Source organism: Tauraco erythrolophus, chromosome 2 (assembly GCF_009769465.1).
Source record: "Tauraco erythrolophus isolate bTauEry1 chromosome 2, bTauEry1.pri, whole genome shotgun sequence".
Lineage (NCBI taxonomy): Eukaryota > Metazoa > Chordata > Aves > Musophagiformes > Musophagidae > Tauraco > Tauraco erythrolophus.
In genome coordinates, this window is record NC_141466.1 from 94,008,589 (window position 1) to 94,036,417 (window position 27,829).

At 39.6% G+C, this 27,829-nt stretch overlaps 1 protein-coding gene across 4 annotated transcripts; it reads right to left on the reverse strand.

The window, feature by feature from the left end:
- Positions 1–292: 292 nt before the first annotated feature.
- MEMO1 (mediator of cell motility 1) lies at positions 293–27,512 on the reverse strand. Of its 4 annotated transcripts, none has more exons than XM_086631604.1 (9): positions 27,410–27,512; positions 15,226–15,307; positions 13,484–13,552; positions 11,439–11,551; positions 9,933–10,044; positions 8,838–8,980; positions 7,596–7,672; positions 2,008–2,112; positions 293–673 (listed from the first exon to the last, which is right to left on the reverse strand). In XM_086631604.1, the coding sequence occupies exons 1-9, from the start codon at positions 27,468–27,470 to the stop codon at positions 542–544; spliced, it is 894 nt and encodes a 297-aa protein (XP_086487730.1). In that variant the 5' UTR covers positions 27,471–27,512; the 3' UTR covers positions 293–541. The 4 variants fall into 4 exon arrangements, with proteins under 4 accessions (XP_086487730.1, XP_086487733.1, XP_086487731.1 ...); XM_086631607.1 differs by lacking the exon at positions 27,410–27,512 and adding an exon at positions 26,091–26,190; XM_086631605.1 differs by lacking the exon at positions 13,484–13,552.
- Between the last annotated feature and the right edge of the window lie 317 nt (positions 27,513–27,829).

Consider the following 27,829-nt stretch of genomic DNA (forward strand, 5'->3'; position numbering starts at 1 on the left):
AGCAACTAAAATAGAAGATATCTGTTTTACAACACGGGTAGTAACTGACTATACTGGAGTTTTATTATATTCTAATACACGTTCATTTATAAATGCGTTGTTTTCCTTTTTTTTCTTTTATTAAAAAGCTTCCACCCCTTTTTCCGTTTACAGCTTGCAAAACTATTCTGAAAGCTGAGTACATGTGCACAGGTCTGCAAAGAGTGCAAATTTAGGATACGGTAAATGCTTTACATGTTGTAATTTAAGGACTGTCTGCCACCATGCCTTCATAGCCGTTATCTTTTCTCAAAAAAAAAAAAAAAAAAAAAAAGAAATCACAAAATGTTTCAATACCAGTCTTCCTTCCATTGTCCTAAACAAGAAAGCATTTTTAAATGAGTTGAAACTAAGGAAGGACTACACCTACTAGAAAAGAAGAGAGTTCTATTAGTTTGAGGTTTCAGTATACCCAAAGACCAGGGACTGTATCTTTGTAAGGGCTAGGCTGGGACCCCGTATACAGAATGTGTGCAGGTGCCATCCCTGAGCGTTCAGCGGTTCAGTGGACCATAAGTGCTCCAGCTGCGTAACTCACTGAGCTGTCTTGCCAGTTTCGACACTGGCTTGACTGAGCATAATTCAAAAATGAAAAGCTCATATTCATTCCATTCTTCTGGAGCTCATTGATAGCCTGAAAAAAAAAAAAAAAAAAGCTGTTTAAAAAAAGGTATCAGTGAAATGATGACATTTTGTAGGTCTCAATCCTCTCCCCTCACCCAGGGGTCCTTGCACCATAGGCACCTCTGAGTAATTTGTGGACCTAACCCATTTCTGTGCTCCCCTCACTGCACTATGTACTTCCATGCAGTTCTATAAAGCAATACTGAACAACCTTTCAAAAGAGATTCTTTAGAAACAATGCTTTCAGTTCCATAGGGAATTTATACAGAAACACAGATGTAACAGAAAAAAACCTACAGACAACACTATTAACACTTTTTATATCGTGTTTCTTCCATCAAGGAAAAAGAACGTTCCAAGGTAATTTATCAAAGTGTGACAATTGGCAAAAGTGAATGAACAGAGTTTAGCTCAGATTCACTGCGAAACTAATCATTATCTGAGGTTAAGAGTTGGATATTTTTGCATAGTTGCAAGTACATAGTACTTGTCATAGTACTGTATTTTGGTACACACATCCCCAGTATCGATATTGCTCATACAAACATTTATAGACTCCAGTTTAAAAGGTTCCTCTATATATTCTCCATATAGACTACATTTCCAGTGAATTAAGTTTTGCCTTTTAAAAAGGTTAACATGCTTCCTGTTTCAGATTTGAATTACAGTAAAAACACAGTGAGATTCACTCAAGCAGTATGACAAATCTGCAGCGCTCCACCAGTGCTGTAAAGCAGCTGTGACCCAATTTAGACAACTAAGTTAAGCCAGGTTTAGGTCTGCACTGCATCACCAAAGCAGAATACAGTAACTAGAAATAACCAGTTAATCTGAATTCTAATTGCTATTAATTTATGAGTTAACAGTGCACTACAGTAATACTTACAGAGGCAATCTCTCATCATATTTGCAAAACTCAAAAACGCTGCCAGACATCACAAGGCACTCACAATAGCTAGCTAATAGCAATACCGAAAAAAATATACACATTTGTAAGTACCCATTCAAGAGAGTAAGTATGAACTACTTCAGGAGATGGATTTATTTATTTGTTTATTTAGGGCCAAAACAAAGTGAATGATTGTATATTTCATCAAAATTCAAAAGGAACGAGGCACCCTCATCTCCCTTAGGTAACTGAAAACCCTCAGCCCTCCTAAGAACTTACATATGTCTATATACAAGATATGGAAACCAGACACCAAGTTGCAAACACTTGGAAAAATAAATTAACTCCAGGCTTGCCATTTTAGAACTAAGGAATACTCCAGCAATATTGTATTTAAAACAAATTTAAGCACTTTGCTAAAAGTTACATTTTTCAACAAATCAAAAGTTACTTACATTTAATAATACGCCAATAGGATGTCTTCCACATATTGTATTATGGTATTTCTTCAAGTAATTGCTAAAAGATACAGGATCTAGCTGCTCTATAATGCTCATACCCTGAAAAAGAATTGATAGCAATGATCACTTCACACATTCATAAGCAGGTGTTTATACATCACCTATTTATGACAACACAGAATACTTTAGGAGGAAAAAACCTGTACTTTGTATCAAGGTAATCTCAGCATGTGAGCTCTAGCTTATAGTCATCTTGTTGCCATCCCTTGCCAAACTAGAAGTGCAGAGCTCTTCCAAAGCTGTCAATGATCCACAGATCTGTGAAGCTATCTTTGCAGATACCAGTGGAGCTCATGTTAAAAAAACACCTCCCGCAGACTAGCTGATCCTCATCTCCAAGAGTGCTCCTACTTCCATAGGATTTTGTACAGCAAAAACCAGACAAATTTACTAAAAGGGCAAAGCAGGAACAAGTTTTGCCTGCATCTCTTCTCCCTGGCAACAGAGCTCAGGGCTGAGCACTTGCCTGGGACTTCTGGATGCCCTGAAACCCTAGCCAAAACATCCATATACACACGTGATTCAAGCAGGTAGCAAGTGTAATGTATTCTGGACACATCAGGCATGCAAGGCAGTTGATCTGGGCACAAGCTGGCCATCTGCTCAGAGTATAAAAAACATATCCAGAACATCTCTAAAGCACTAGAAAATTAGTGCACAACAGAAACATAAGAGCCAAGACATGATGCTTCCACTTTACAAGAACCAGTCACATATATACATCCTTTTCTCCATCCACAGTGAGACCCACGATCCCATGAAGTCATACTATGAAAACCAGAACTTGTATGGAAAACAAACCCTTCTAGATACAGAAACATTTGCCTTCTTAAAAGCAAAAAGAATCTTACTACTCCAGATACAGCTTACTCTTACCCCATCCCACAGAGCAGATCAAATATAATGAAAGTAGTTTAAAGCAAGTCTTAATCAATTACTGTCTGGGTTTTATCATTGCTTTGCTATTTTGCCTGTATTAAGACTCCATCCTCTTGTGTTTTTCCTTCCTCTGAAAATGATTCATTCCCTTCACCAGGTAAATGAGCTCCAGACACTCACTAATTCAGTAAGATACACAGCTGTGCTTCTTACATGAAGCTGATGAAACAGAAAGGTTTTCCTTAGAGACTGGAAAAAAACATACACTTTGCATGGCAACAATGGGAGGCTGATATCAGAAAGGGAGAGAATTTCTCCTAAGGTTTCTGCAATCCTCCCAACCCCTTCCCTTGCTTTTGGGAAAGTGTGGGTGATAAAAGGAGAAATCACGATGCAGGAAGCAGTCAGTCTGTCTGAAGTCTCCACCTCAAGAGTGAAACCTCTTGAATACTCTGGAAGGGCGTTGGCTGATCTGGCAGATAGGCTAATTACCCAGACTGGATCACAGCTTACAGTGGAGGAGCTGGAGATTCCCAGGAGAGTCAGGGAGGATAAGAAAACAGCAACCTTAACCACCACCTTTGTGTACTTTTAATTAAAAACAGACATAAGATGAATTCATAGAGAGATAAATTTTATGGAAAAATAAAACCAAACTATGCTGACCAATCACTGATAAGAACTCAGTTCTTCCAGGGTCATGGAGAGGGTGTTTGCACCCCTGGCAGGTAATTACAGCTGTTACTCGCTCCAGACCTACAGAACCTAAATGAGTGCCAAAAAATAAAGGTAGCTGTTCTCTGACTAGCAGTGGTTGAGCAGGCACCATTGCATTTCTAGAGTTTAAGCGGCATGTCTTTGAACCATCCATTTACTTGTAAATTGTACATGTCAATATGCAGCCACAGAAAGCAGAACCAAACTTAACTATATACTCAAGTGAAACCAAACTTACTCAGATACTGAAGAGCTCGTAAGAATGTATTTTATCCGTTTGTAAACCCTTTCACGACTTTTTAAAAAATGAAAATGATGGCTCAATTGAGGGACTCATTTTATAGCTGTAAGTCACTGGAACATACTGGGCAGAGGCATTTGAACATTTGTCTCAAATGAACGGACACGGATTTATCAGGATGCCTAGTAAGCTTATTTCAATGCACGGTTCAGCACTGCAAAACATTTAGAGCTATGCAGTTCATCCCAGCAAATGCTAACAGAGCTCCATACATCACAGATTGGAGAAAACCCATAGGAAACGGGTATTAACACATATCCTACAAACATTCAGCTGTACTGGACTTTTCAATCTTTTGGATTTAAAAATCGTTGTGGCAGAGGAGCAAAGACTACCAAACTTGTTTCGCAGTCTAAAATGGTGTTGTGGAACAAAGGAAATCTTTTTGTCAGGTTGTGTTTTATTTTTCTAAAAAGCAGAAGTATGAAGCTAATCATTTTCAGTATGCAAAATAACTCAGCCAGGCACGGTTTAGAACAGAGTTAAAATACACAACAAAACTCACATGATAAAAATGCAAACCATCACACAGTTCTGCAGTTTATCACATGGTTATTAGGGCACCACATAGAAATTACGTATCTCAGTTAATCACTGTAAATGGCATCTACAACATCCTAGCACAGTGCACTCAATATTAATAAAAGCAGTTACATTCTTAAATATCATCCTCTATAGGATCAACTATTTACCAGCTTACCAAAAAAAATCAAAAAACTCAAAACCAATGCACAGGCTTATTTTATACTATACTCCAACAATCCTTTGGCTGCTCAATTTTAAGTTTCCAATCAGTTACATCAGCTGCTTCTTCACACTTAAAAAAAAAATATATAAACTAGTAGCACTCTTATGGAAGTAAAAACAAACTTGGCCTTAGCACTAGCCAGTCCGACTGTCTTTGTATGTGTGAGTCACTAAGACTAGAAGATAAACAACCAGGGGGAAAATTCCTGGCTGAGCACAGCAGAGCGAGCAGGGAGCTGGGCACCCAGGCAGAGAGTTGTGGTATTCCATTACGCCAAAGATAAGAAGCCCTCCCAGGTGGGAGCACTGTGGAAGTTGCTGGCACATCTTAGCAGCACTGCAGAAGCCACCAGAATTCAGCCGTTCATTAGAGCCACCTGAGAAGCCACCTGGGAAGCCACCCATGCTGTGCATGGCTCCTGCACAACTACAGCTCTCCTCAGCGCCTGTGTTATCCTCCCCCTTCAGCAGTCAGCGTTAACAGAGTCCTCCTATTAACTCAAGTGAGGCATAAAGTTTCCCGAATAGATATCAAACGAGCAATCTGGCAGGAAAGGCTGAACTGAGCAGTCCGCGTTTTCTGGCTAGCCATAATCAAAAGCTAATTACTCAACGATATATTACAGAATACTCTCCCACTTTTATTTCAAAAGATGGTAGGTATCAGGTTAAGATATACCATCAAATTACTGCACATCAGCTGCTCAATTATAACTCTTCATTTGAGGACTATTCCCTAAGGTACCCCTGTTAACCCCTTTCACCGTCACTTCACAAGGTGCACTGTGGTACCCCTGGGGTAACACTGGTCACAGTGACAGCCACCATGGAGAAACCGACGTCTGCCCAGCAGTATTTACTACTCTGTTTTTTTATGCTGGAGTCTAAGGGCTCTAACTTAAAATCACAGCAAATAAAGTTTCTCACAGCAGTTACCAGGTGAGTAAATCTTCAATGCTCAAAGCATTTAGCACTTTTTATGCACTAGCCAGAAAAATCATCTTGCGTCTGTACTTCAGGTCCAGTCTAACGAAGGAAGAGACCATTGTCCTCCCACCAGGGCATTTCTAAGGAAAAGTAATTTCATCTTAACCCAGAATACCTTCTTGCTTACAAAGCATCTCAGCCAACTGCCTTCCTAGATAAGGTCTAATAAAATTGTTGGGCCAGTAGAAGCAGAGGTTAAAACCTCTGACGGTTTTAGTACAGTTTTGTCTCTATCTTAATGCTATTTTCTCTGTAGAGAGGCCTAGCGGTTACAACAATACAAGTTTCTTTAGCGTGACAAATGACATCAAAAAATTCAATACTTATCTAAGGAAAGATGAAGTAGCTGAGTGAGGCACACAAAATTGAATAAATGCCTTCCAAAAAATGAACAGACATGACAGGAAGATCTTTGTGGCATTGTGGATAGCATTCCAAGTGTACCCATAATACTGCTAAAAAGAAATTTCTGAAATTCACTGAAAGCAAAACCTACCCTGTACAGAGATTGAATAGGGAGTCATATGTTCACGTATGACATGCTATAAACAGGAGAAAAAACCCACAGTATACTGCTACGCAGCATGTTTAGTTTTCCAGTTAAGATGGAAAAAGTATTTTCATAGTTATTGAACAGTAGACATCATTTTCAATGTTACGAAAATGTCATTTCCTTTTGACTGAATAACTACCAAAAGAGTAGGTGCAGCAATGTTTTCACTAAAAGTAATTAAATGCCAAAGTCCAGTCTTTCTACAAGCTTTCACCACAGAAATTAACTAGAGGAAACTGAGGTCTGCTAATGCACCTTAATCTGCTCTCCTGCAAAAACACTGAGCTGCAAATTCTGGGACTCTATAGAAAAATACTTGTCTTTATAGAGAAACTTCTCAATTGACAACCAGAATTATTAAAAATGAGATTAAATAGAAGAAAGGCAAATTATCTACTCTTTGCATTCCAGCAGTGAATAGTGGAAAAACTTAGAGGTTAATATGGATACACAAAGCAAAAAACTCCAGAGATCTCTCCAGCAGATAGGATTTATTCCTTCAAGACAAGGAAGAAAATTAACATGCCCTGAATAACAAGTTCTCTTTTAAGAGATTTTACAGAGGTTACATAAATGATCCAAACAGTTTTAATACAAATTCTAAAGTTATGTATTTCCACAAGAATTACTTCTATTCTGTGCTTCAGGAATAGTCTTGAATGTTAATATAAATTTTCCATTTAAATATAAATCTTTGGCTCCTGTGACTGCAAAGAAAATGCAACACAATTGTCATCATGACCTTTATGTATTTAGCATTCCTTTCATCTGCTTGCCAAACCCATAACGAAGTATAGTCTATCACTTTTCCCCACCACCTGCTACAGAGTAAGGGGCAGAGGGAAGACTACTCCCCAGGAAAGGGTGACTTCCGCTTCCCTGACTAGCACAATCCCCTACAGCCTTTCCTCCCCAAAATGCCTGTTGCTGAAACCATTAGCATAATCACAATGCTGGTTTGATATGCAGGTATAATACTTCTCAAGCTTGAACTACCACAACACTCGATTCATAATTCTTATTGCCTCTCAAAAACATAAGAGGGTATGTGGACAGGAATTACATTCAACTAGGGCATTTTAGGTAAGCGAACATGCATTTATTCTCATAAATTACACTTACTAGATTATACCCACAATATATTGTGCACAGTCAGTAAACTGGAGGATACTAGCTAAAACAATAGCTAAGTTCTTATTGTGGTAAGCCAAGGAAAAGTATACATTCAATAAAATAGCTAATCTATAATATTGTGTTAGAGAAATTTCTAAAGTGCTCAAAGAAATGTAAGGTACAGGAGAAATTTGTTAGTTAGTTCCACCAAATCTGAAAACTTACCATTTTATCTAGGTGCTCAATGGATCTATAAATTTCTCCTTGGGATTCATCATAGTAACTGTAACGGAACCTCTGACCTTGAAACAAAAATCATGTATAAAATAAAAAAGGGAAAAATCGTAGCTAAAACACTCCCTAGCACTTACTAAATAACTGAAATTATAATATTTGTAAAGTAGTAATCATTTATTTTATACTATTTAGCTCCACTGAGGAAATTCTAGGGCAATCATCAAAGTAGCAGCCCAGAAATGAAGTCAAAAATACATGACGGACAGCTATATTCCTAAAGAAAAACCTACTATGTAGAACTGACACTGCAGAATCACTTATTAATTGCCTGTTATTGTCTTGGAATGCAATTCTATAAATTAACAAGTAAAGCAACATTTCATTTTGCTACCCCTCTTGACAAAGCCAACGCTGGAGTCAGGCTACTTCTGATTGCACAATACCCACAGTAAATGAAGCTTAAAAGAAAAAGTTCATGATAATTCAATGAACAGTTCTAGATGGTTCGTTAGCCACAACAGAACCCAGGTCATTCTCATATACCTCCACCTATTCCACAATTCAAAGATGAGTAAAATATGCACTTAATTACATAAGATGACCAAAGATGACAATGAAAAAAGGGAAGAAGGTCTGTTGTGCAACATAAAACATATCTTCCTGAAGCAGTCCCTTTTCCAGCTATTACCACACTTAAACCAAAATAAAGTGTTAAAGCAGGACTGAAGTCAAGGCTTCTGGAGTCTTTATAGCTCTGCCACCAAGATGAACTGGGATAGCTCTGGTGAATTGGCATAAATATTCCAATTGCTATCTTACCCAGCAGTAAAACGTACAAAACTTATTCTGTCAGACAGATGCTGCCATGTCCAGTGAATTTTTAGCTAATTGGTTTTGCAAGTGGCTTTGAGGTGCTTAAAAGAAGAGTAAAAAGAGCAAGAAACTTCAGACGCTTACTTCATTGCAACAGTAAAGAGATGCATAAAAACCCATACGCCTTCACCATTTATTTCCTCAGCTACACTAAAAACACATTACCACATTAATATTTTTCATCTATCATTCCAGATTAAAAAAACAATAAATCCTTTTTTAACTTTACAAAGGCATTTGAGTTTCAAACATACATTTACCGGAAGTTAAAAGGTTCAATGGTTAATAAAATACATTATTTGAAAATCACTACAAAATATTCATCATACTGTTATAATGAAGAGATGTGAAACTTACCCCAATGGCAAAAGTCAGAAGAAACCACAAAGAGGTTACTAGGATCAGCTAGGTATTTACTGAAGAGTTTTCCAAATTCCTGCTCTTTTGACTCACTCAGTGCTCCGACCAACACAGGAATAATAGTAAACTCATCCTTATGGCTTATAAGCAAAAGAAAAGAGGCTGTAATTCAAGTAACATCTGAAGTTTTTTCAGGGCTGGCTAACTGAAATTGCAGAATGTTTTAAAAGGGTAATACTGAATTGAAGATACAGTTAATTTGGTAAGATCATACTAGGAAGTTGTTTTAGAACCTGAAACTATTTCAATTTCAGAAAAAAATCCCTACTCCCCACCCAACCAGAAAATATCTTTGCTGCAAAGTGAAAACACCAGGCAAACAAAAAGAAAAGACATAACGAAACCAGCAACAAAGTAAAAATTCAATTCTCCCTGTATAGATGCTGCACAAACGCTGGGTAATTTTCCAACATATATGAAAAAGCTCAAGATAGCACCCAGATGTATACCGATACTCCAGCGAAAATTACCAATGCTATAGAAGAAAAGTTAAAAAAATACGAGGTGGGGGGAACTCACCACAAATTGGCAAAAATTTTGAAGAAAAATTATTCAAAGTATTCATCTGAAACAGCAGGTGTGAACAGAACCCTGATTTCAAAAACAGTATTAAGGCTCCAAACAAACTTAAAATCCCACAGAAAACACCCATTAGTATTTGAACTTCTTTCAGAGATGCCTTCCAAAAATGAAAAAAAAAAAAATAAAATCAGCTATTGAGAAAGATTCATAAAAGCATGTCTAATATTAACTCAATATTAAGTCATATAAACATAGAAACTTGTTTATAAGGGGTGTTCCAATTTCATCTTCCAGGTGTTTCCTCTGCTTTCAGTTTCTATTACAGCAACTAATCCTAATATTTGACTCTCTCCTCACCAAAGTTTTTACTGGGGGGGGGGGGGGGGGGGCCGCAGAGTGTGAGTATTATATACCATATAGGGTTTTGTTACTTCCTACTGCACTTCACATGTAATTCAAACATTTAATGCACATAATGGTCATTCTTGTAGAAGTAATTAGCCCTGGTACCTTTCCATGGCTTTAGCAGTATAAGGCAAATGCATTTCAATACTGTGTTCATCTTCATCTGTCTGTAGGGACATACGCTCAAACATTCCAGTCTTCCACAATTCTCCATAAACTGAAATGAATTAAAGAGTAATTTTTACTACTTTTTAACAAAAAAAATGCCAAACAAAAAAATCCACTGTAAAGCAAGCTACAGTGCATCTTTATCAGAACAAGCCCACTATAAGAAATTACTTGCCTCCAAGGGCTGTCATCATAAACCACTTGTTTTAAATGAATTCAAGATTAAAATTACGTTCAAGTCATTAAGATACTTTGTAAACTGAATCAATCATGTTTGTAAGTGTGTTAAATCAATGACCTTGTTAGAATATTGAGAAAGATTTTCAGTTATGATACAAAATTTAACACAAATAAAACACATTTGAAAACATGCATGCATTTGCCCAGTCACTGAATTCTTATTTTCACAAATGACACCATCATATGTTTTAAAAAAAATAAATTAAAAAAATTGCTGATCAGCTGAGCCATTGCTCGATGTGTTACTATTTATTATAATTTATTATTAACTGAATCTTGAAATCCAGAGACAGCAAAAACTGATTAAGTCATCCACATTTACAAGTTATCTTTTCTACTCTCAAATGCACTTGGTGGTACACAGCATCATGTCTACATTTTGAAAACTCTCCACTGGATGAAGAATTTGATGTAGGGCTGTGTCTCCTTCTCCACTCCATAAAGGAGTTCTATGGAAATAGAAACATTTGTTACCTAGGGAAATTTCTGCAGGCACTATGTAGAAAGTCTGAAATAGCTTGCTTAATCACAGTCATGATGAAATAGCAATACACCTGTGCTAATTTGCTCTTCTGAAAAAGATATTGTATTATTTAGGCATACCTCAAAACACGTGAAAGTCAAAAATATCAAATTTATCTTCATCGCGCCTTTAAGCTTAGTTTGAAAGACTGGTATTTCATGGACTAACAGTTTTTAAGTTCTGTAGGTACTCTGCCAGTTAAAAAGAAGTCACATAGCATAATGCATCCAAACAGCTTTTTGTTCCTTTACTATTCATCTATCAGAAATAAACTAAAACCAACTAGAGCACTATCTCTTTTTGCAGACATAATACTTCACAGGTTAATGGAGCAGGTGTGTAGCAGGCTATTATTCGAACACAACACTTATTAATTTTGAGATGTCTTTTAAAGATCACTTGTCAAGAGGCACACACTCATAACGGAGAAGACAAGCAAAGACTGAGAACTCTTCACTCGCAGGAGCAAGAGAAACATTAAGGTTATAATACAGCAATAGCTGCAACCCCTAGGATCTTTCAGAAGTTAGCTTTCACGGCAGTAAAAACAGATCTATGCTTGTATGCCACTTAAAAGCAATGAAGTGCTCCAACAACAAGGGAGTCCTCCGCACTGCAGTACCACAGTTAAGACTCTATCCTCAGCAACCTTCAAGATGTAAGCTTTATCATGCACTTACTCTTTTGGTCAATTCGGAGATCATACAGAGGTGTTCTATAAATGTCCACACTGGAAAGTGCACATCGGGAAAGGGGCACGTGATGGGAAGGCCCAAGAATGAAAATTTTTCGGCTACAACAATTAACACAAAAGCCCACAATTTAGACAACTGCAATTGTACAGAGACTTGGTTTAGAGTAGCAAGTTTAATGAAAACATACGAAGTAGTACTTTCTGGTGGTTACCAAAAGATTTTTACTCTGCTGTGTTTAAGACCACAGATCAATCCATGGCCTTGCCTTGCTCGGTATTTCAGAAATTATCATGAGATCAGTTCAATAATGCTTCCCATAGCCTTAAACCTCTTAAGCAGGTTATAGATCAGAGGACACTCATCAGCTAGAAATCTGTCTGACTGGACTCATTTGGAGGCTGAATGATGCCTTACAGCCCCTTAGAACAGATTTTTGGATTCCCTCCTTGGACCAACACAACCTTCATTTACACACCATCCTCAACAGCTACGGGTACGTGCCCTGAAATGAAGATCAATGGATTTATCATCTATTCAGAGCTTTTTACTTATTTACTTGGTTAGCCTTACTTCAGATTTCACTAAATTTAAATTATTCTCAAATGCTGTTTTTATCCAGCTGGTGCATCAACAACAGGAACTTGGACCTGCACATTTGTAGTTTCAGCTGATACTGTAAGCTTTCACATGTCATCATGATGTTATTTCATCAAGTCCTCAGTTCCTGGCTCTTGATGAGACATTAAGGGTCTCCTGCCATAGGACTTAAAGAAAAAAAACACACCTGTAGGAAATTCAGCTTCTCAGATTCAGGATCATATCATCCTGTTTCTAGCACCAAACTAAAGCAGTGGGAGACATGTAAAGGGGTTTTTTTGCCCCTTACATATGAAGTGCTATAGCAAACTATGCTAAAATACTAAAACTTTTTACAGAACTTATTATAACCAAATATCCAAACATGCAATACTTCAGCTGAAAGACGAATTCTAAACATCTCATGGTAAAACAGCAAATGATCCAGAAAGTTCAATCAACTCCATGTCACTGAACCCAGGGAGTGCAACTTGTTCTAGACATTTTAGAGAAACTAGTTATCTGTCACACTGTAAGTTATTTCACTTCGTTTACAATAGTTTAGAAAGAACCAAAACCATTGTCTTTGGAGAGCATTACAACATGTTGTCTCATAAGCAACTGATAGATATAGGCAGTTTTTATATTAACATTGCAAAGTACATACTTTGAGAAAATACTAGAGATCCTTTAAATTTTTGTCATTTAAAAAACGTTGCAGTCAGCAGAACACATAAGAATTACATTCCTTTAACCTAGAATAACTGCATTCATATTTTCAGAGGCAGGCACAGACAATAATAGTGTGCTGGCTTTTTTTAAACTGTTGTGCTGTTACAAACACAAGTCAATTTAAAATTATTACAACAAGTAACTTCCACTGACTTCAAATATTATATACACACACTGGTCACTTTCTCCACAGCAGAAGAGAATCCTGGTAGCATTCAGCCCATAATCCTGCACTGAAAAACCAATGCAGAATCATGATCAAATATTTCAATATACTTAAAACCAAACAAAACTTCCCAATAAAAAAATTAAACAAAAAAGAAACAAAGACACACTGCAACCAGTAAAAAAAACAAACTCAGCTTGGGCTTTTATAAAAGTGCAGCATCTAGCAATAAACTAAATTAAATGTTATTACCTACCAAAAGAACACCTTTAACCCCTCCCTTCTAAAAAGTGAGTTACCAATAATTCTCGATAATTTTTTAAAATACTGCTTTACATTTTGAATTTCAACAATACTAATTTTTTTTCTTTTGTAACATCCAAGCAATTTGAACATTTATGATGTTAAAACAGAAGGGATGCATAGAATACTAAAAAGAGTACAAAATTGAAATTTGAGTACTTCAAGATGTAAGAATGCAAAAAGAACATTCAACTTCTCAGAGTATTGCAATGGCATTGTCATACACTTTGTAAATAAAAACTTCCATACTTACGTAATATTAGGATCCACTTGTTTGTAAGCATGGGCTGCACAAGATCCACAATAGGTATATCCTGCATGGCTGCAAATCAAGGTGCAGAAAATGTGAACATGTTAAATATCGTTAAACATCTTAAATACGTTGACATTGCTATTAAATGTTAGTATCTTAAATATGATCCGCCCCCAGTGAGCTAGAAATAGTGTGATTCGAAAATCAACTCCTGAAAGAGCTAAAGAGCACCGTTGCAGTACTGAACCTATGAGGGACATATTTGTTAAAGAACTATCAGTGACCCTTTATTTGAAAGTTAGTAAGTAAGCCTCCAGATCAAAGCATCTTTCATTACTTGTAAAAGATACTAGTAGGCAGACTACTCAACTGCGTACTATCAGAAGCTCATGATAATTCTAAGAGTGCAGCCAGGGGACAAGGGAACAGCAAGCTACTGGAGAAAGCTCTTCTAACCACACTCCAGTAACTGGATATGATGACAGTAGAGGGGCCTGGCAAAGAGAGACTCCAAGTTACAACAGATAAACAGAGAATAAAAATGCTTTGTCATTGAAGAAGCGTACCTCAGCAACAGAATCAATGGGCACAAGGAAAGGACTGGAAAGCAGCATGGTAGCTTTTACCGCAGAGAATGGGATACATGCTTTATCATTTCCTATCATTCTGGCCTGGAGCCTTTCTCAACTTGTGTTCCCGTGTGCGCTCCAAAAACATTCACAATTATTCTCACTACTTGTTTCATATATCACATCCAAATCTTAAGACCTATTCCCTTCAAGACTGTTAAAACCAGGAGAAGATTCAGTTTACACCCCTAAAAGCATTAATTCCAGAGAAACATTCATTCCCCAGGGTCTCAGGCCAAGTGGTGGAGAACAGCTCACGGTCCCTCAGCAGCACGTCCACAGCAGAAGGCCATGCCCACTTTGCACAGCGCTTGGGCCACACGACCTCTGGAGCTTATCTGGAGCGCCTGTGACCCTAGGTCAAGAGCTACCATTTATTTTGAGTCAAGTATGTGCAACAACACAACTACAGCTTTCCAGATGGTACAATGACACTGAGAATGATAGATGCTGCAAGTCCTAGGACATACAGGATGCTTGATGATACAAGTTCCCTGTTGACAGCACTGGAGGATTTTATAATTATTTACGTACGTATGCTCACATGCATGTCTATTTATCCACAGAGCAATGGAGCAAATTATCCTCAAAATTACCCAGGAGTTTTACTTCAGCATCACTTACCTCACTCATTCTAAAGAGCTCAAAAAGGTATTAATTACCTTTCAACACGGAAACACCAGTGAAATACCTCAAAGGAATTGAGGGTTTTTCCTCTAAGAAGGTGACATGGCTGAGAGCCCAGTTGAAGTGCCTGTACACCAATGCATGCAGCACAGGCAACAAACAGGGAGAGCTGGAAGCCACCATGCTGCTAGAAAGCTACGACCTAGTTGCCATTACTGAAACTTGGTGGGACAAATCCCATGACTAGGATGTCTTACTGGATCATGAATCAATGTTATGTCTGCAGTCCATCAGCAAAGGAAATCATGTATCAAAATGTGCACAGATTTCTTCCATTCTATGACATATCCAAAATACTTATTTAGAAACCACACAACATTCCTTTCAGCGAAATACTAGCTTTCACCAGTTTTCAAAGTCACTCGAAATAAAGCAGCATTTAACCAATCAAGTATTATATATACTAAAACCAGACTTCAAACTTACGGTGCAATAATGGCTCTAGCAGGTCTTTTTGTGGACTGTACTTGAGAAAGCCAGCCTTCTAGTTGTGCATTCAGCTGGGGTCCTATGAAGAGACAAGGAAATACTGAAGCCATAAAAGAATCTAAAATACCCCAAGAATTAACAAATAAAGTCCAAATGTCCAACAGATTTAAAATCACTTTAAACATCAAAGCCTGTGTTTAAATCTTAAAAAAATAAAAGAATTACACCCAACACGCCTGTAATGTTGAAGATTACAGCAGGAAAGTTTCAACCTCCTAGTCCTGGAAGTTCATTTATTGCACATAAAGGCACACACTTATTGTTTCTCGCTCTGTGGACTGATGCACATACCATTTCACCATTAGAAAGGACGGCTGCTGATCACAAAAGAAAGGTTAACAAATGATTGATTCCTCTGGTAACCATATTTGCAGAATTCAAAAATAAAATTTAAGATGACCTATACCAAGAGAGTCTGATATAGGAAGATGATAGACAAACACCTTACATACTGACATGATGGCCAATGGCTATAGCATTTAGTCCTTCACTACTATGAAGCAAGCATAAGAGCAGAACATAAAGCACACTGCAACCTGGAAAACCTGTAAATACACAGGAAAAAGCTCAAAGTGAGAAGATACCATGCTTATACTAATGTCTTAACTTCTGATCAATCAACGTATACTACAAGTACATAAAATTCTTGGCAACATTAACTTTGATAATTGATCAATCCAATATTTAACTTTTTTTTTTAAACTAAATTATATACCTCAACAAGTGGCAAATATTCTCAACTCCATTAGCTGACAGGCAATAAAAATGTCTTCTAGAAATACATTTAAAAAAATAACTAAACATATTTTTGTTACTTCCCATCACAAAGAAAACTTTTTGATGTAAAGCTATTCCTAAAGAAGCAAGACTGGCAAACACAGTGCAAGATTCTTTATATTAAAGAAGACAAAATAAACTTTCAAGTAAAACTAATTCAGCTCCTATTGTGACAAGTAACATATTAACAAGGAGGAAACTAGATGCACTTTTTTTCAGTTGACACTATGCTTTTGACAGAACTCTATGTCAGCAGAGTTTATCTGTGAAGAACGGTGCAGTAAGCCGCTTGTCTTCTGCCATGCACGTCGCAGATTTTTGTATCTTCCCCATGCAGGTATTAAGCCACCAACTGCCAGGACAATTCAAATTAAATACCTGAAACTAGTTCACAGCTATGTTCCAAACAGCCCAGATCTCAAGCTGACAGCTCTCCAAAAAGCTGATAACTACAGAGAACATGAGCAAAAATGTCAACTTTTGCAGAATCCAATCAGTCAGCCACCAGCGATAGCCAAAAGCTTTCTCTAGAAAATCTGGGGGTGATGGGGTGTCAAAGCCATCGATTTTTACACAAAACTTAAAATTCATGCGTTTCATGAAAAAAAGGATGACTTCTGTGGTTGTAAACAACCCTACCTTCTCATACGAAGAAGGTGAGCTAGTGCAACGCTGTTTCCCTAAGCCTACAATCACCTTGAATGCCTCAGTTGCTGTCTACAGCCCTAACAAGGCAGAAGAGTGACACTGATTAGCCACTACCACTCCTGTAATACAGTGACTGTGAAATGACAAAATTGTCAAAAAAACACAAACACACCAAAAACCCACACACCAATATTGTTCTGCTGCTTTTGGCACTTGGGGAAATTACAAGCAGCAGAGACATTCAACAGAGATAAGGATAATGACATCCTAGAAAATGGAGGCTGTTGGGAAAGGTAAGTAAAAATAAATAGATCTCTACTTCCATCCTCTTTCTAAGCTAGTAGGAGACTAACAAAACAATACTCTATTAGTTTTACCACATTTATTTTTTATATACTTAAGAGCAAAGACACAAATCACTTAAAAAAAAATTGACTTCCTAATTCTCCCAAAGTATGTAGAAAGATAAAGTACTTTCTCAATAAAACTCTTTAGGAGGACACAATTACAAACACTACCGAGAGATTTAAACAAAACATGACTCTGCCCCACCTGACCCCTTCTCCTCAAAGGAGGAGATCCACAGGCAGCACAACAGCAGAAGGGCCAGAACCTCTCAAGCAAAGCAAGAAAGCCCTTGGGACTCTCTTCCCCAACAGGGCACAGTGCTTGGCCTTCCTCCGTCCCTTCCTTAACAAGGATTTTTAATTAAGACGGTGGTTAAGGCAATTTGTCTTTGGTTAAGACAAATCAGGTAACCTGCTGAACAGTTTAAAGACAAAGTTCAGAATCTCTGGTAATTCCCTAAAATTCCATATGATTGTTCAAATCTGGCCAAAACTTCTGATCTTAGAGCATAGCAGCAGAGTAAGACACCTAGGTTTGCTTAGTCTGCTATTACAGACACACACTCTGACAAAGTAACAAACATTTTTTTCCTCGAGGCAGTAAAATAACAGATCTGTATGACCCAAGGGATGCAGCTTCTGTCAGTGTTTACTTAAGGACCAGGTAACACATCTGCTTTTGGATTTTCTCCCTCTACTGCAACTACAAAATGCCTTTAAAAGTCATTAACTTCGACCTAATGTAAGTTTACATATCAACTGATACTTATTTATACTATTTTAATAAAACATGTTATCAAATATCTCTTTCCAGAGGACTAACAGAAAGAGAGAATGGAGAGCACAATGTACCCACCTGAGCTTTTAGCAAGAGAAAAAATAAAATAAATAATAATAATTAAAAAAAATAATAATAAATCAAACAGCACCCACATGTACTGACAGGAGTATAGCCTACCTGCAGCTTCGTATGCTTACAAATACTTTAAGGGGGATATTCTAAAACAGCAATTTTATCGTTACCAAATAAGCATAAACTTTTTGTTGAAACGTTCAGAGAAGTTTTTCTTCCAGTTTCTCAACTATCACAATGCTTAAGGCTGAAGTCAAAATATTTGAATTGGATATACCAAATATAAATAAACCCACATTATCACAGTAGATATGCTCTGCCATATGGAATTGTACTATAGGAGATGAGTAGCTTTTTCATGAAGAGCTCCATCAGTAAGTTTTGTTCATATGTAAATCAAGTTAAACTGAAAGGAAGTCTTTGCAAATAGTCACGGAGATAACTGCAGTAAATATCCATCTCCTCAGCTGACAGGCATGGGCGAGGAGTAGCACTGCTGCTTACGTATCCTCCTGCCGTGGTGGTGGGAAGCAGGAGAGGTCCCTGCTCCTCCAGCTGCAGGTGGAAAGCCCAGCTTGAGAAAGCTGGCAGGACGAGTGCAACGGGGTTTTTAAGGCCAACCCAGACAGAAGGACAGAAAGCCTTATGGATGCAACTTCAGGATGCAACGATCAATACACTTTAGCATTAATACTGTAAGATCAGACCTTTTATTGATTAAAAGACAATTAGGCAGCAAAATATGAGCTTCACTGAAGCACATAAAATTAAGATCTGCCCTTCAATCCTATGAAGTAAGGTATAAATATAGGTATGTAACTAAAGAATGCTGACATTATCTGTGGATGTTTCACATCCTGTTTTGTTTTGGAAACTGGTAGTAGTTAATGACAAATTAAAAATAATTGCAAGCACAGACCAAGTCTCCACCAGACAAACGTATGGATATAGCTACAGGCAGTATTTATTCAAATATTTTGCCTAAAAGGATAAATTATTTTTACAATCAACATCATCCTCTCATAAAGCACTACAGTAAGTAAGAAAGAATCCTTCAACATTAAACACATGCCGGTGTTACCCAATGAACAATAACACAAAGACATCTGGTAGTCACACGCTTAGGTTCATCATTTCAATTTACAGCTGTCATGGTCCAGGCTTTGTGGGTTAAGCCAAACAAGCACATTCTTTCCACAGCCAAGCTTACCTCGTCACATGAGGCTGAAGTGCTTATATGCCAAGTGTCAACACAATATAATTGGAACTTGCTCCTGTCCCAGAAGCCACCATCACTAGTGCAAAACCCACCTTTTCAGGTTGGTAGGGAAGACACAGCGCTTGCTCCGAATTCCCAGTCTCCGTCAATGTTTTTTGGTTTTTACCAGAAGAGCATAAGCCTCAACCAAAATTCAGAGCAGCACCAGGGAAAACTGCTCAAGTCTCTCTCGGTTGCACATGCCCAGCACTTGCAGCAATGCAAATAATGCTGGAGCACAATGACAGCAACGCTGCAGTCGCCAGCTTTCACACTTCTGGTTGACAGCTTTTATTTGTATAAGCATTTCTCCTACTCCATAGGAGCCAACATTTTTTTTCTAAGCCTTACTCCTTTTATCTTTCAGCTACCTTTAGACATTAATGAAAAAGTCTACACCCCGAAAATACTTCTAATAAATATTGCAGCATATGCACTAAGAAGTAATTAGGTCTTTATTCTTGTAGGGTGCTGGAAAAAACAAGTAACAACTAAATCTTGAAGGCTGGCACACAATTAGTTTAATAACTGGAACTAAGGGAACTCCTCTTTCCACAACTTTGAAGGTGAGTCCAAAACATTTAATTCAACTGTCAAGCAAATTCCAATCTGAAACATGACAGAGGGCTAACGAGTTTCTCTTCTTAGTAAAAACTGCAGAAAGACAAGGATTGTTTCAAAGAACATAGGCCCCACTTGAAAAATATGTTTCTCACTGCAACAAAAGCCAAATCCTTGAATAAAGAACAAGTTTTATCTATGCAAAGACTAGGATTTGTCAAGAACAGAAGGTGATTTTCAACAACTTAAGTTGATGGGCACATTCTCTACTGCTAGCATATACTCTCTTCCAATACCCAATACTGATGAAACAGTGAAACTGGCCTATAAGCAAGGCAGAAATTTACTTATCCAAACTATAGGACGGGAAAAAAAAATTAAAATATAAATAAAGGTTACACTGATGCTACATAAACCCCTGTTATACACATGTAAGATGAAGATAAAACAGCAGGTAATGCTTGAATGGGGGAAAATAAAATTGAAGCCGCAAAAGAAATGTTGAAATCTGCTTTGGTGGCAGTTCTCACTTGCATGTCCCAGTTTTCCAGTATTCTACTAGCTCTCTAATTTCCTTTACTGAAAGTTATTAGGAAACAAATAATCAAACTATAATGCCACTTATTAAGAATATCAACCAACACGCACTTAACTAGCTTTATAAAATACCTTAGTAGTTAGGTCATTGAGATCCAAACAAACGACTTTCTGTTTTATAGCTCTTACACTTGCTAAAGGTAACCTGAATTTGTGAAAGTATTCACTAAGCAATACTTGCAGGCCTATTTTAATAATACCAGGACTGCACCAAAAGTAAAGCTCTTTTTCTATTCCAATTGTACAGTAAAGGTTGAATCAACATTCTTTACTTGAAGTATATTGAATCTGACCATATTTAAGTGATTCAGCTAGAAATAATGGCCTGGAAACTGTATTTTAAATTATTCTAGCATACTTTTGCAGTATACAATGTTAAATAATACAATCTGCATATTAATACTCTGTTCCATGATTAATTCATAAAAAAGCCAGCAATGACACATCCACTTTCCCCATAAAATGTCTAAAAAAGATAGAAGACTAAAGCAAGAAAAACCATTACGTTTAGTATTTAACATCGCAAAGCAAATACTTTATAAATTTGCAAGACACTATGATTAGTTGTTCACAGATTACAAGGTAAGAACTTAAATTAATAGCTGTATTTGCAATGCTCCAACTAGTGTCACAACATTAAGATTTCATGATCAGTACATTAATTATCTTGCTACTGCAGAAAGCTCCTTTCACTACAGCAGAGATCAGGTCAAAACTTTCTCTCATTTCAGTGACCCTCACACGCTTTTTACATTTTTTCCTAGATCCATTTGTCCATGACAAACAACACGGTGATTCATCGTACGTTACATTTATGAATGAGCTGTGATGAGTTATTCCAATTTTGGGGAACATGCCAGGGTTCTTGGCACACCAGCGTTGAGCACTTTTGTAAAAAGGCTCTTTTATGATATAGCGACCATCTTCCTCAACTCCTCATCTGCATTCATGGTCTAACAACACACAAGATTGCACACATTATGTCCTTCTAGCCACTTCAGCTGCTGCAGTCTCAGATCCAACACACAACAGAGAAGGGTTTCTGCTCTAAGTTAAAGTAGGATGCAGCCACTCTGAGGGTCAGTGAAAGACATCCAAGCAGCGATTGCCCTCAGAAACCACGGGCAGCAGGCAGGGTGAATAGATTACACATATTCAGCAACATCATGGCAGAGCAGAAAACAGCTGTAACCGACCTATGCACTTTCTCCGATGCTGATGAGACGTTCCAGCTCACACCAATAAGCACAGAAATGCTGAGATTACATCACTATTCATTAAAATGGGCACTTTCATGTCACTCTCCAGGGCCCCCAAGCCCCAAGAGGTGCAAGTGAGAAAAGCTGTACCATCTCAGAATCACACTGCTATTGCACGTTGAAGAGCTACTAACAGAGAGCTAGTGGGTTTGGGCATCAGAAAAATCAGTATTTGGCACAAAGGCAGCAAAAAAGCATTAATGCAGGTCTTACTGGGGATTATAAAGGAGTAGAAGAGACTGCAAACACACTAAAATAGTGACCAACTTCGAGAGGAACATCATTTCTAAACAGATCATTCATGGTACACTACTGCCTTCTCATTTATTTTCTGATCTGCAGAAGTTCTTCCAAGTACTATCCTTCCCATCTGACCTAGACACCATCATGCAGACCTCAGCCCAAAAGACAAGGTCTGAACATCCCTGGCTGCATGACAGCCAGTTATTAGGAAGTTCTGGCGTTTCTTGTCCAAACAAGTTAGAAGCTTAATCCTTATGAATGCTAGCAACAAAGATGTCAGTGTGCCTACCTCCTTTGGGGTTCTTTTACTTAGAAGCCAGGGCAGCAGAAAACCAACTCTGAACACAAGAGTACCATGCAGTTTAAATCTTCTTCAAACATTTATGTGGAGACAGACCATTTACTTGGGTCATCATAAAAAAATAGCTTTGAAGACAATAAGCACAATGGCCTTTCAAGTCGACACAGCAGTTATCCCGCCAACTCACATCTGCATCAATAAGTGTATGGAAATTAAGGTTCTCTTAGTTCAAACGACTTGGCATAGGCTACCAGAAAGCATACCCCTGACCTGTCAAAGAAAACAGAGAAATAAGCCATACCTAATACAATGACAACACTTGTTTTGCAGGGCAAGTTTCAGATCACGTAATATTGTTATTCACACACACTCAATTCGATTTGACTCCTGTGATTTGCAATAGCCTACTAAAAACCTTTGTGTTTTGTCTATATCAGCATGCCACTGACTGGGGAAAAGTTGAGACAAGCAGTCTTATCAAAGACTTTATTAAAGAGTGGTACAGTATTCAATTAGCACTTCCAGGAGCCAGGCAAGGCAGGCCAGCTGCCAGTGAATAAGCCATGTTAAGTGCCCTAATGTGTGACATCATAACAGCATGCTATACAGGAAGAAAGATGCACATATGCTAATGTTTATTTTTATTTCAGGAACGTATGGATTGATTGCCCACAGAACTGTCCAGCACTTACATTATCTACTCACACAGAGGACTAAATCAGGAGGCAGCATCCACACCTTGTCCTGCAAATAGTCTGGGCTCAGGATAGCGTGTCATTCCCGTTACATTTCAGCTGCTCCTTTTGTATCTAGGAACGTATCTGTCCTGCATTCAAAGTCATGGAAAATTATGCCATTTTTGTTTCAAATTGTCCCTAATCTTCCTCTTCTCCCTGCTGGTCAAAATCAATTTCTCAAGAGGTCTGGATGCTAGGTGGTTGAATTAACCCAGCAGGAGTGGGTCTTTCTTCCAAAAATAAATCAGAGTGTAATATTTTTCACCACACCACAGTGAAACTTTTTTTTTTTTTTTTAAACAATCTACATGACAGCAGTGCAACAGGGTGATGCTTTTATTTACATGGTATGCCTTTATCTCATTTTTCCAAGTGTTTCTAGTGGCCATCGTGCACCAGGCTGCTAGTCCACAGAAGCAATGGCATGCCACATACCATTTTAAACTTTTTTAAAGGCAGACATATAGATCAAGGTCTACAAGTGAAAAAACAGGTTATTTAGACCAGTGGTCTACTATCAGCAATAGTCATAGCACTATTTGAGTTTGGAAGCTCAGCTGTAAAGCTTCCTGTATTCAGTGCTGCTGCTAAGTACAAGGGGGAACAACTGATCAAACAGAATTCATAGTTAGTTTGCTGCCAGACAAACGTCCACAGGTCCACACCTCAAGTCCATTAAGATGCTACATGGACTGATGTGGAATGAACGTGAACCTTCCCACATCAGGAGGGGAGAGGAGAAGATACGATGATAATTTTGGTCAAATTTTTCATACTGAACTCAACTGCAGAAACTTCTTAAGGAACTTGGTTTTTAAATTTCTCCTTACAACAGCACATTATGGATGAAGAACACATGGGAAATTAAATGCCAGCACCACAGTGAAGCTCATCTTGCCCCTCCCCACCCCCTTCTCAGCTTCATCTAATGAGTAGGAAGCAGTCAGCTTTCTGTCTGGGACCTCACTTTCCCTCCAGTAACAATAAAGTTGTTTACTTATAGTTAGATGTGACGTTCTAACACGTGAACATGCCTGGATGTGTATAATTACACAGCCAGTCTCACCTGCTCTAAAACGTTAATTAGCATCATACAATTAGGTGATGTGTTTGCACTAGCATGTAGAGCACGTTTGTATTTTCCAAGGCAGACCCTAAACAGTGCACATCCGATAGCTGGAGAAAATAGGGGAGTGAGGGTCTACTTTCAGCCAAAGCAATTGCTGCCTTACAGAAATGAGTAGTGTCTAAAGACAGTAAGTAGTTTTCCTTCTAAACCCTCTTACACACATTACATTGACCCTCCAAGAAGAGCAGTAGCTACCTCTTACTTGGTTGTGGCTTCACCTCTGATATTGCTTCCATTCTTGGTGCACAGAGGATACAGCTAATCCCATTCAATGATATCCTCTGGCCACAAAAGCTGGTTTGCATTCTGGATCCATCTTTTGTCCTCTTCTCCCTCAGCTGTCTTCAGCCCTTCTTTCCCAGGGCTGACTTGTACAGCCAGATCTCACAGATAGATTTGGTTTTTTAATCATAGCAATGGGTGCTTTACTTTTGCAGTCAAGCCCCACTGATCCAGGGCACCATGCATCATCCTGGATGTTTTGTTGATATTTTACCCTCAGATACCATGTACCTCAGGATAAACTGCCACTTAAAAATCTCATCCTCACACAGCCTCTTTAAAATGCTTTCAGATCTAATGATTTTGAACATGTCTTTCAAAAATGATGTTTCTCATTACTCTTTCAGACAGTGTCATCTTAACTATGGAGCACGATGAGGGTTTCCAGGGCATCTGCTTGTTCTGTGTAATCAAACTCAGCTCTGTAGAAAGAGAGCAGTTTTCAGGAAACGGGAAGCTTCAACGCTAACCAGTTTATATATAACCCAGCAAATTGCTTCTGGGCCAAGACGGTAAGCACAAAGAGAGTAGGTAGGAGGACTTGACAACACAATCCCTGGAGAATCACGAGAACGCGCTGAAGAACTATCACAATTCAAACTCGAATTCCTGCCTCAGCTCCATCCTTGACGCTATGCAGGTTGAAACTATGTGGTAAAATCCAGACTTCCTTTAAGTAGTACAATCGAGGAAATGAGTCTACGTTACAAGTTTGAAATAGCAGCTGACATGCAAGTTTGGCCTAAAATACAGGAAGATTTTAAGTTAAGTCTATGGTGAACACATACCCTCTTGGTTCCCATTTGTTTCCTCTTGAGTTTTGATGGACTCTTCCTAAACAGCACACAAAAATTAGGTTCCAAGAAACAAAGAACAGGTAGTCCCTGTCTTCCTGAACAGAGAGAATCCCTGCTCTCACATACCCTACGCAAATAGCACAAGATAGCTCTATAGGAAGAGATGTAAATAATGCTCTTCCTTGTTTAAGGAAAACCCTACAAAGGAAAACAAAACAGACTTCCCAAAACTCCAGCCTATGCAACACCAGATACTTACCCCCACCACACACACTGTAACAGTTACAATTTAACTTGTCAGAAGTACAGTCATCATAACTCGTTACAACACGATTCAGTTTGGTTTTTTTCATGCAGTGTAAGTGTCTGGGCAACCATCCCACATCTCCTCAATAAGCAATACCCAGAGGGTCGCCCAAAAGCAATGGGAGCAACATGCTTTTGGATGTTCTATCACAGACAAGTAATACTGGCTGAACTAGTTACACAGACTTACCAGGGTGTAGTCTAACGAAATTATGCACTCAATTTGTATAAAAAAGAAAACCACCAAACACAGCATCTATGCCTCTTAAATTAATTATGAAAAAAAAAAAATCTTACTTGCAAGTTTCCTGCAGTAACTTGGTATGAAGTCCAATATCAAACAAAGTACAAAATTTATCTGTAAGGTCATCTAGCCATTTCACATCACACATCAATCTTCTGCCTTATTCATAAATGAAAATATAAATATCACAAGCAAGTTCGGAAGTGTCACCACAAAGCTTCAACATTTTGATGTCTTTGCACATGTTTAAATCTATACCTTTGACACGATTTTGTTTGCTTTCTGTAAACAGAGTACTACCTACCTTTCAAGACCACCGGAAAAAAACAGTTAATTGCAAGTCATCGACAGTGGATGAAGATTAGAGATCAGTTTTGTAATGGACAGAATGGTTATGTTCGGAATATTAAATTAGGAAGGAAAACAATCATCCTCTATTGTTGTCTCAAAACTGCCTAGCCACCATTTGAAGCCCAGCTACTTATCTCACAATCTGTCTCTTCCTGTGTTACCCTCCTCCCTGTATTTTTCTTCCCTTTCAATTTTTGCCTCATACCTTGTTCATTAATTTGTGCAGGAGAGGGGAAACTGCACCTATTACAGCCAAGAGAAGTGTATGACTTTTAACATCTAGTTCTTTTATATGTCAGTTTAGGATCATGAATGCATCTTTTTTTTTTTTTTTTTCCCAGTTGTATCCCTCCCCTCCCTCTGAACTATTTTTTATGACAGCCTCCCGTTCACCTGCAGTTTTGTAATGATCTTTACTCCTGAGGCCATCCCTCACAAATCTCCTTTTTAACAGCTCTGAAAATACAAACGTACATCCTATTCACAACGGTAGAGTTCTGCCCCAAAACCCAACGAAACCTATTTCCAACCATATGTGCTATCAAGCCATTATTACAGGTCTGCGTCTTTTTTGGGGGGAGGGTGAGGAGTGTGGTAGCCCTCCCTCAAACACATCATGTCTTTCTTCCATTCTTTTTCTGCAAATACCACATTTTTAAATGGGCAGAGCCCATTCTGTACTACTGCTCTGTAACTTTTCACTACTACTAGAGAAGGTGCTCTGGAAGAAAACGGCAGCTCATCTGTGAAGAACGAAGTGAAATAAATCTCTATTTTCCCCCCCGACGCCATCGCCTGTCTTCTAACCCTACAAAACATCCCCAACATCCTGTATTCTCTCAGGAAAAAAACAAACCAAACCAAAACCAAACCACAGGAGCACCGGAAAATACCGAACTCTGTTCGCGTGCTCTCGCACGGATCCAGCGCAGCGTTCAGCATAAGGCACAATACACGGGCTGGCTCTACCACCACTGCCTTGACACACCAACTCGCACCAACGCGCGCCTCTAAAGCGGCGGCAGGCACACAGGGAACACCGGCGGGACCGATCCAGCCCCGGCCGCGCTCAAACACCGGCTTTCCGGCGAGAGCAGGCGCGGGGCGCCGGTGCAGGCTGCCGCGGCGGCAGGCAGGTGTGCTCAGCGCCCCGAGACGCGCGCTACGGCCACCGGAGGCACGGCGGCACCCTCTCCTCGGCTCTGCCAGCCCCGTCGGCCTCCCGGGCCACTCTTCGCCGGCAGCCGCTCAGGCCCCCACCCGCTCGCCGAGCCCCAGAGGGCCGCGGCCACCGCCCCCCCCCCCCCCCCCACGCCCGCCATGTGCCGGCCTCGCCGGCGGGGGCGGGGCCGGCGGCCCCTCCCCGTGCCCGGTACCGGCCCCGGCGGCGGAAAGTGCTGATTCAGCCCCCGCCCCCCGCGGCGCCGGTACCTGAGGCTGTGTACCAGCTGCCGGCGTGGCTGGCCTCCCGGCAGAGCACCCGGTTGGACATCTTGGTGCCGGAGCCGCCTATGGTGTTCGGGGGAGGCGGTGGGGGACGGGCCCGGCCGCGGCGGCGGCGCTGCTCCCCCTCCTCCCCCGGCACGGCCCGGGCCCCGCGGGCGGAGGCGGCGCTGCCGGTGGCGCCTCCGGGCGGGCGGGCGGGCGGCGAGCGGGAGGAGGGTGCGCGGAGGCGGCGGACGGGGCGGCGCGGGCCAGGGGCGCGGTGCCGAGCTCGGCCGCAGGCGGTCGCCCCGCGAGGCGGGGCGCGTAGGGGGGAAGCGGGGACAAAGCCCGAGGCCGCCGCCGCCGTCGCCGCCAACTCCGCGCTGGCAGGTGGGGGGGCGCGAAGGGAAGGAGGCCGCGGCAGCA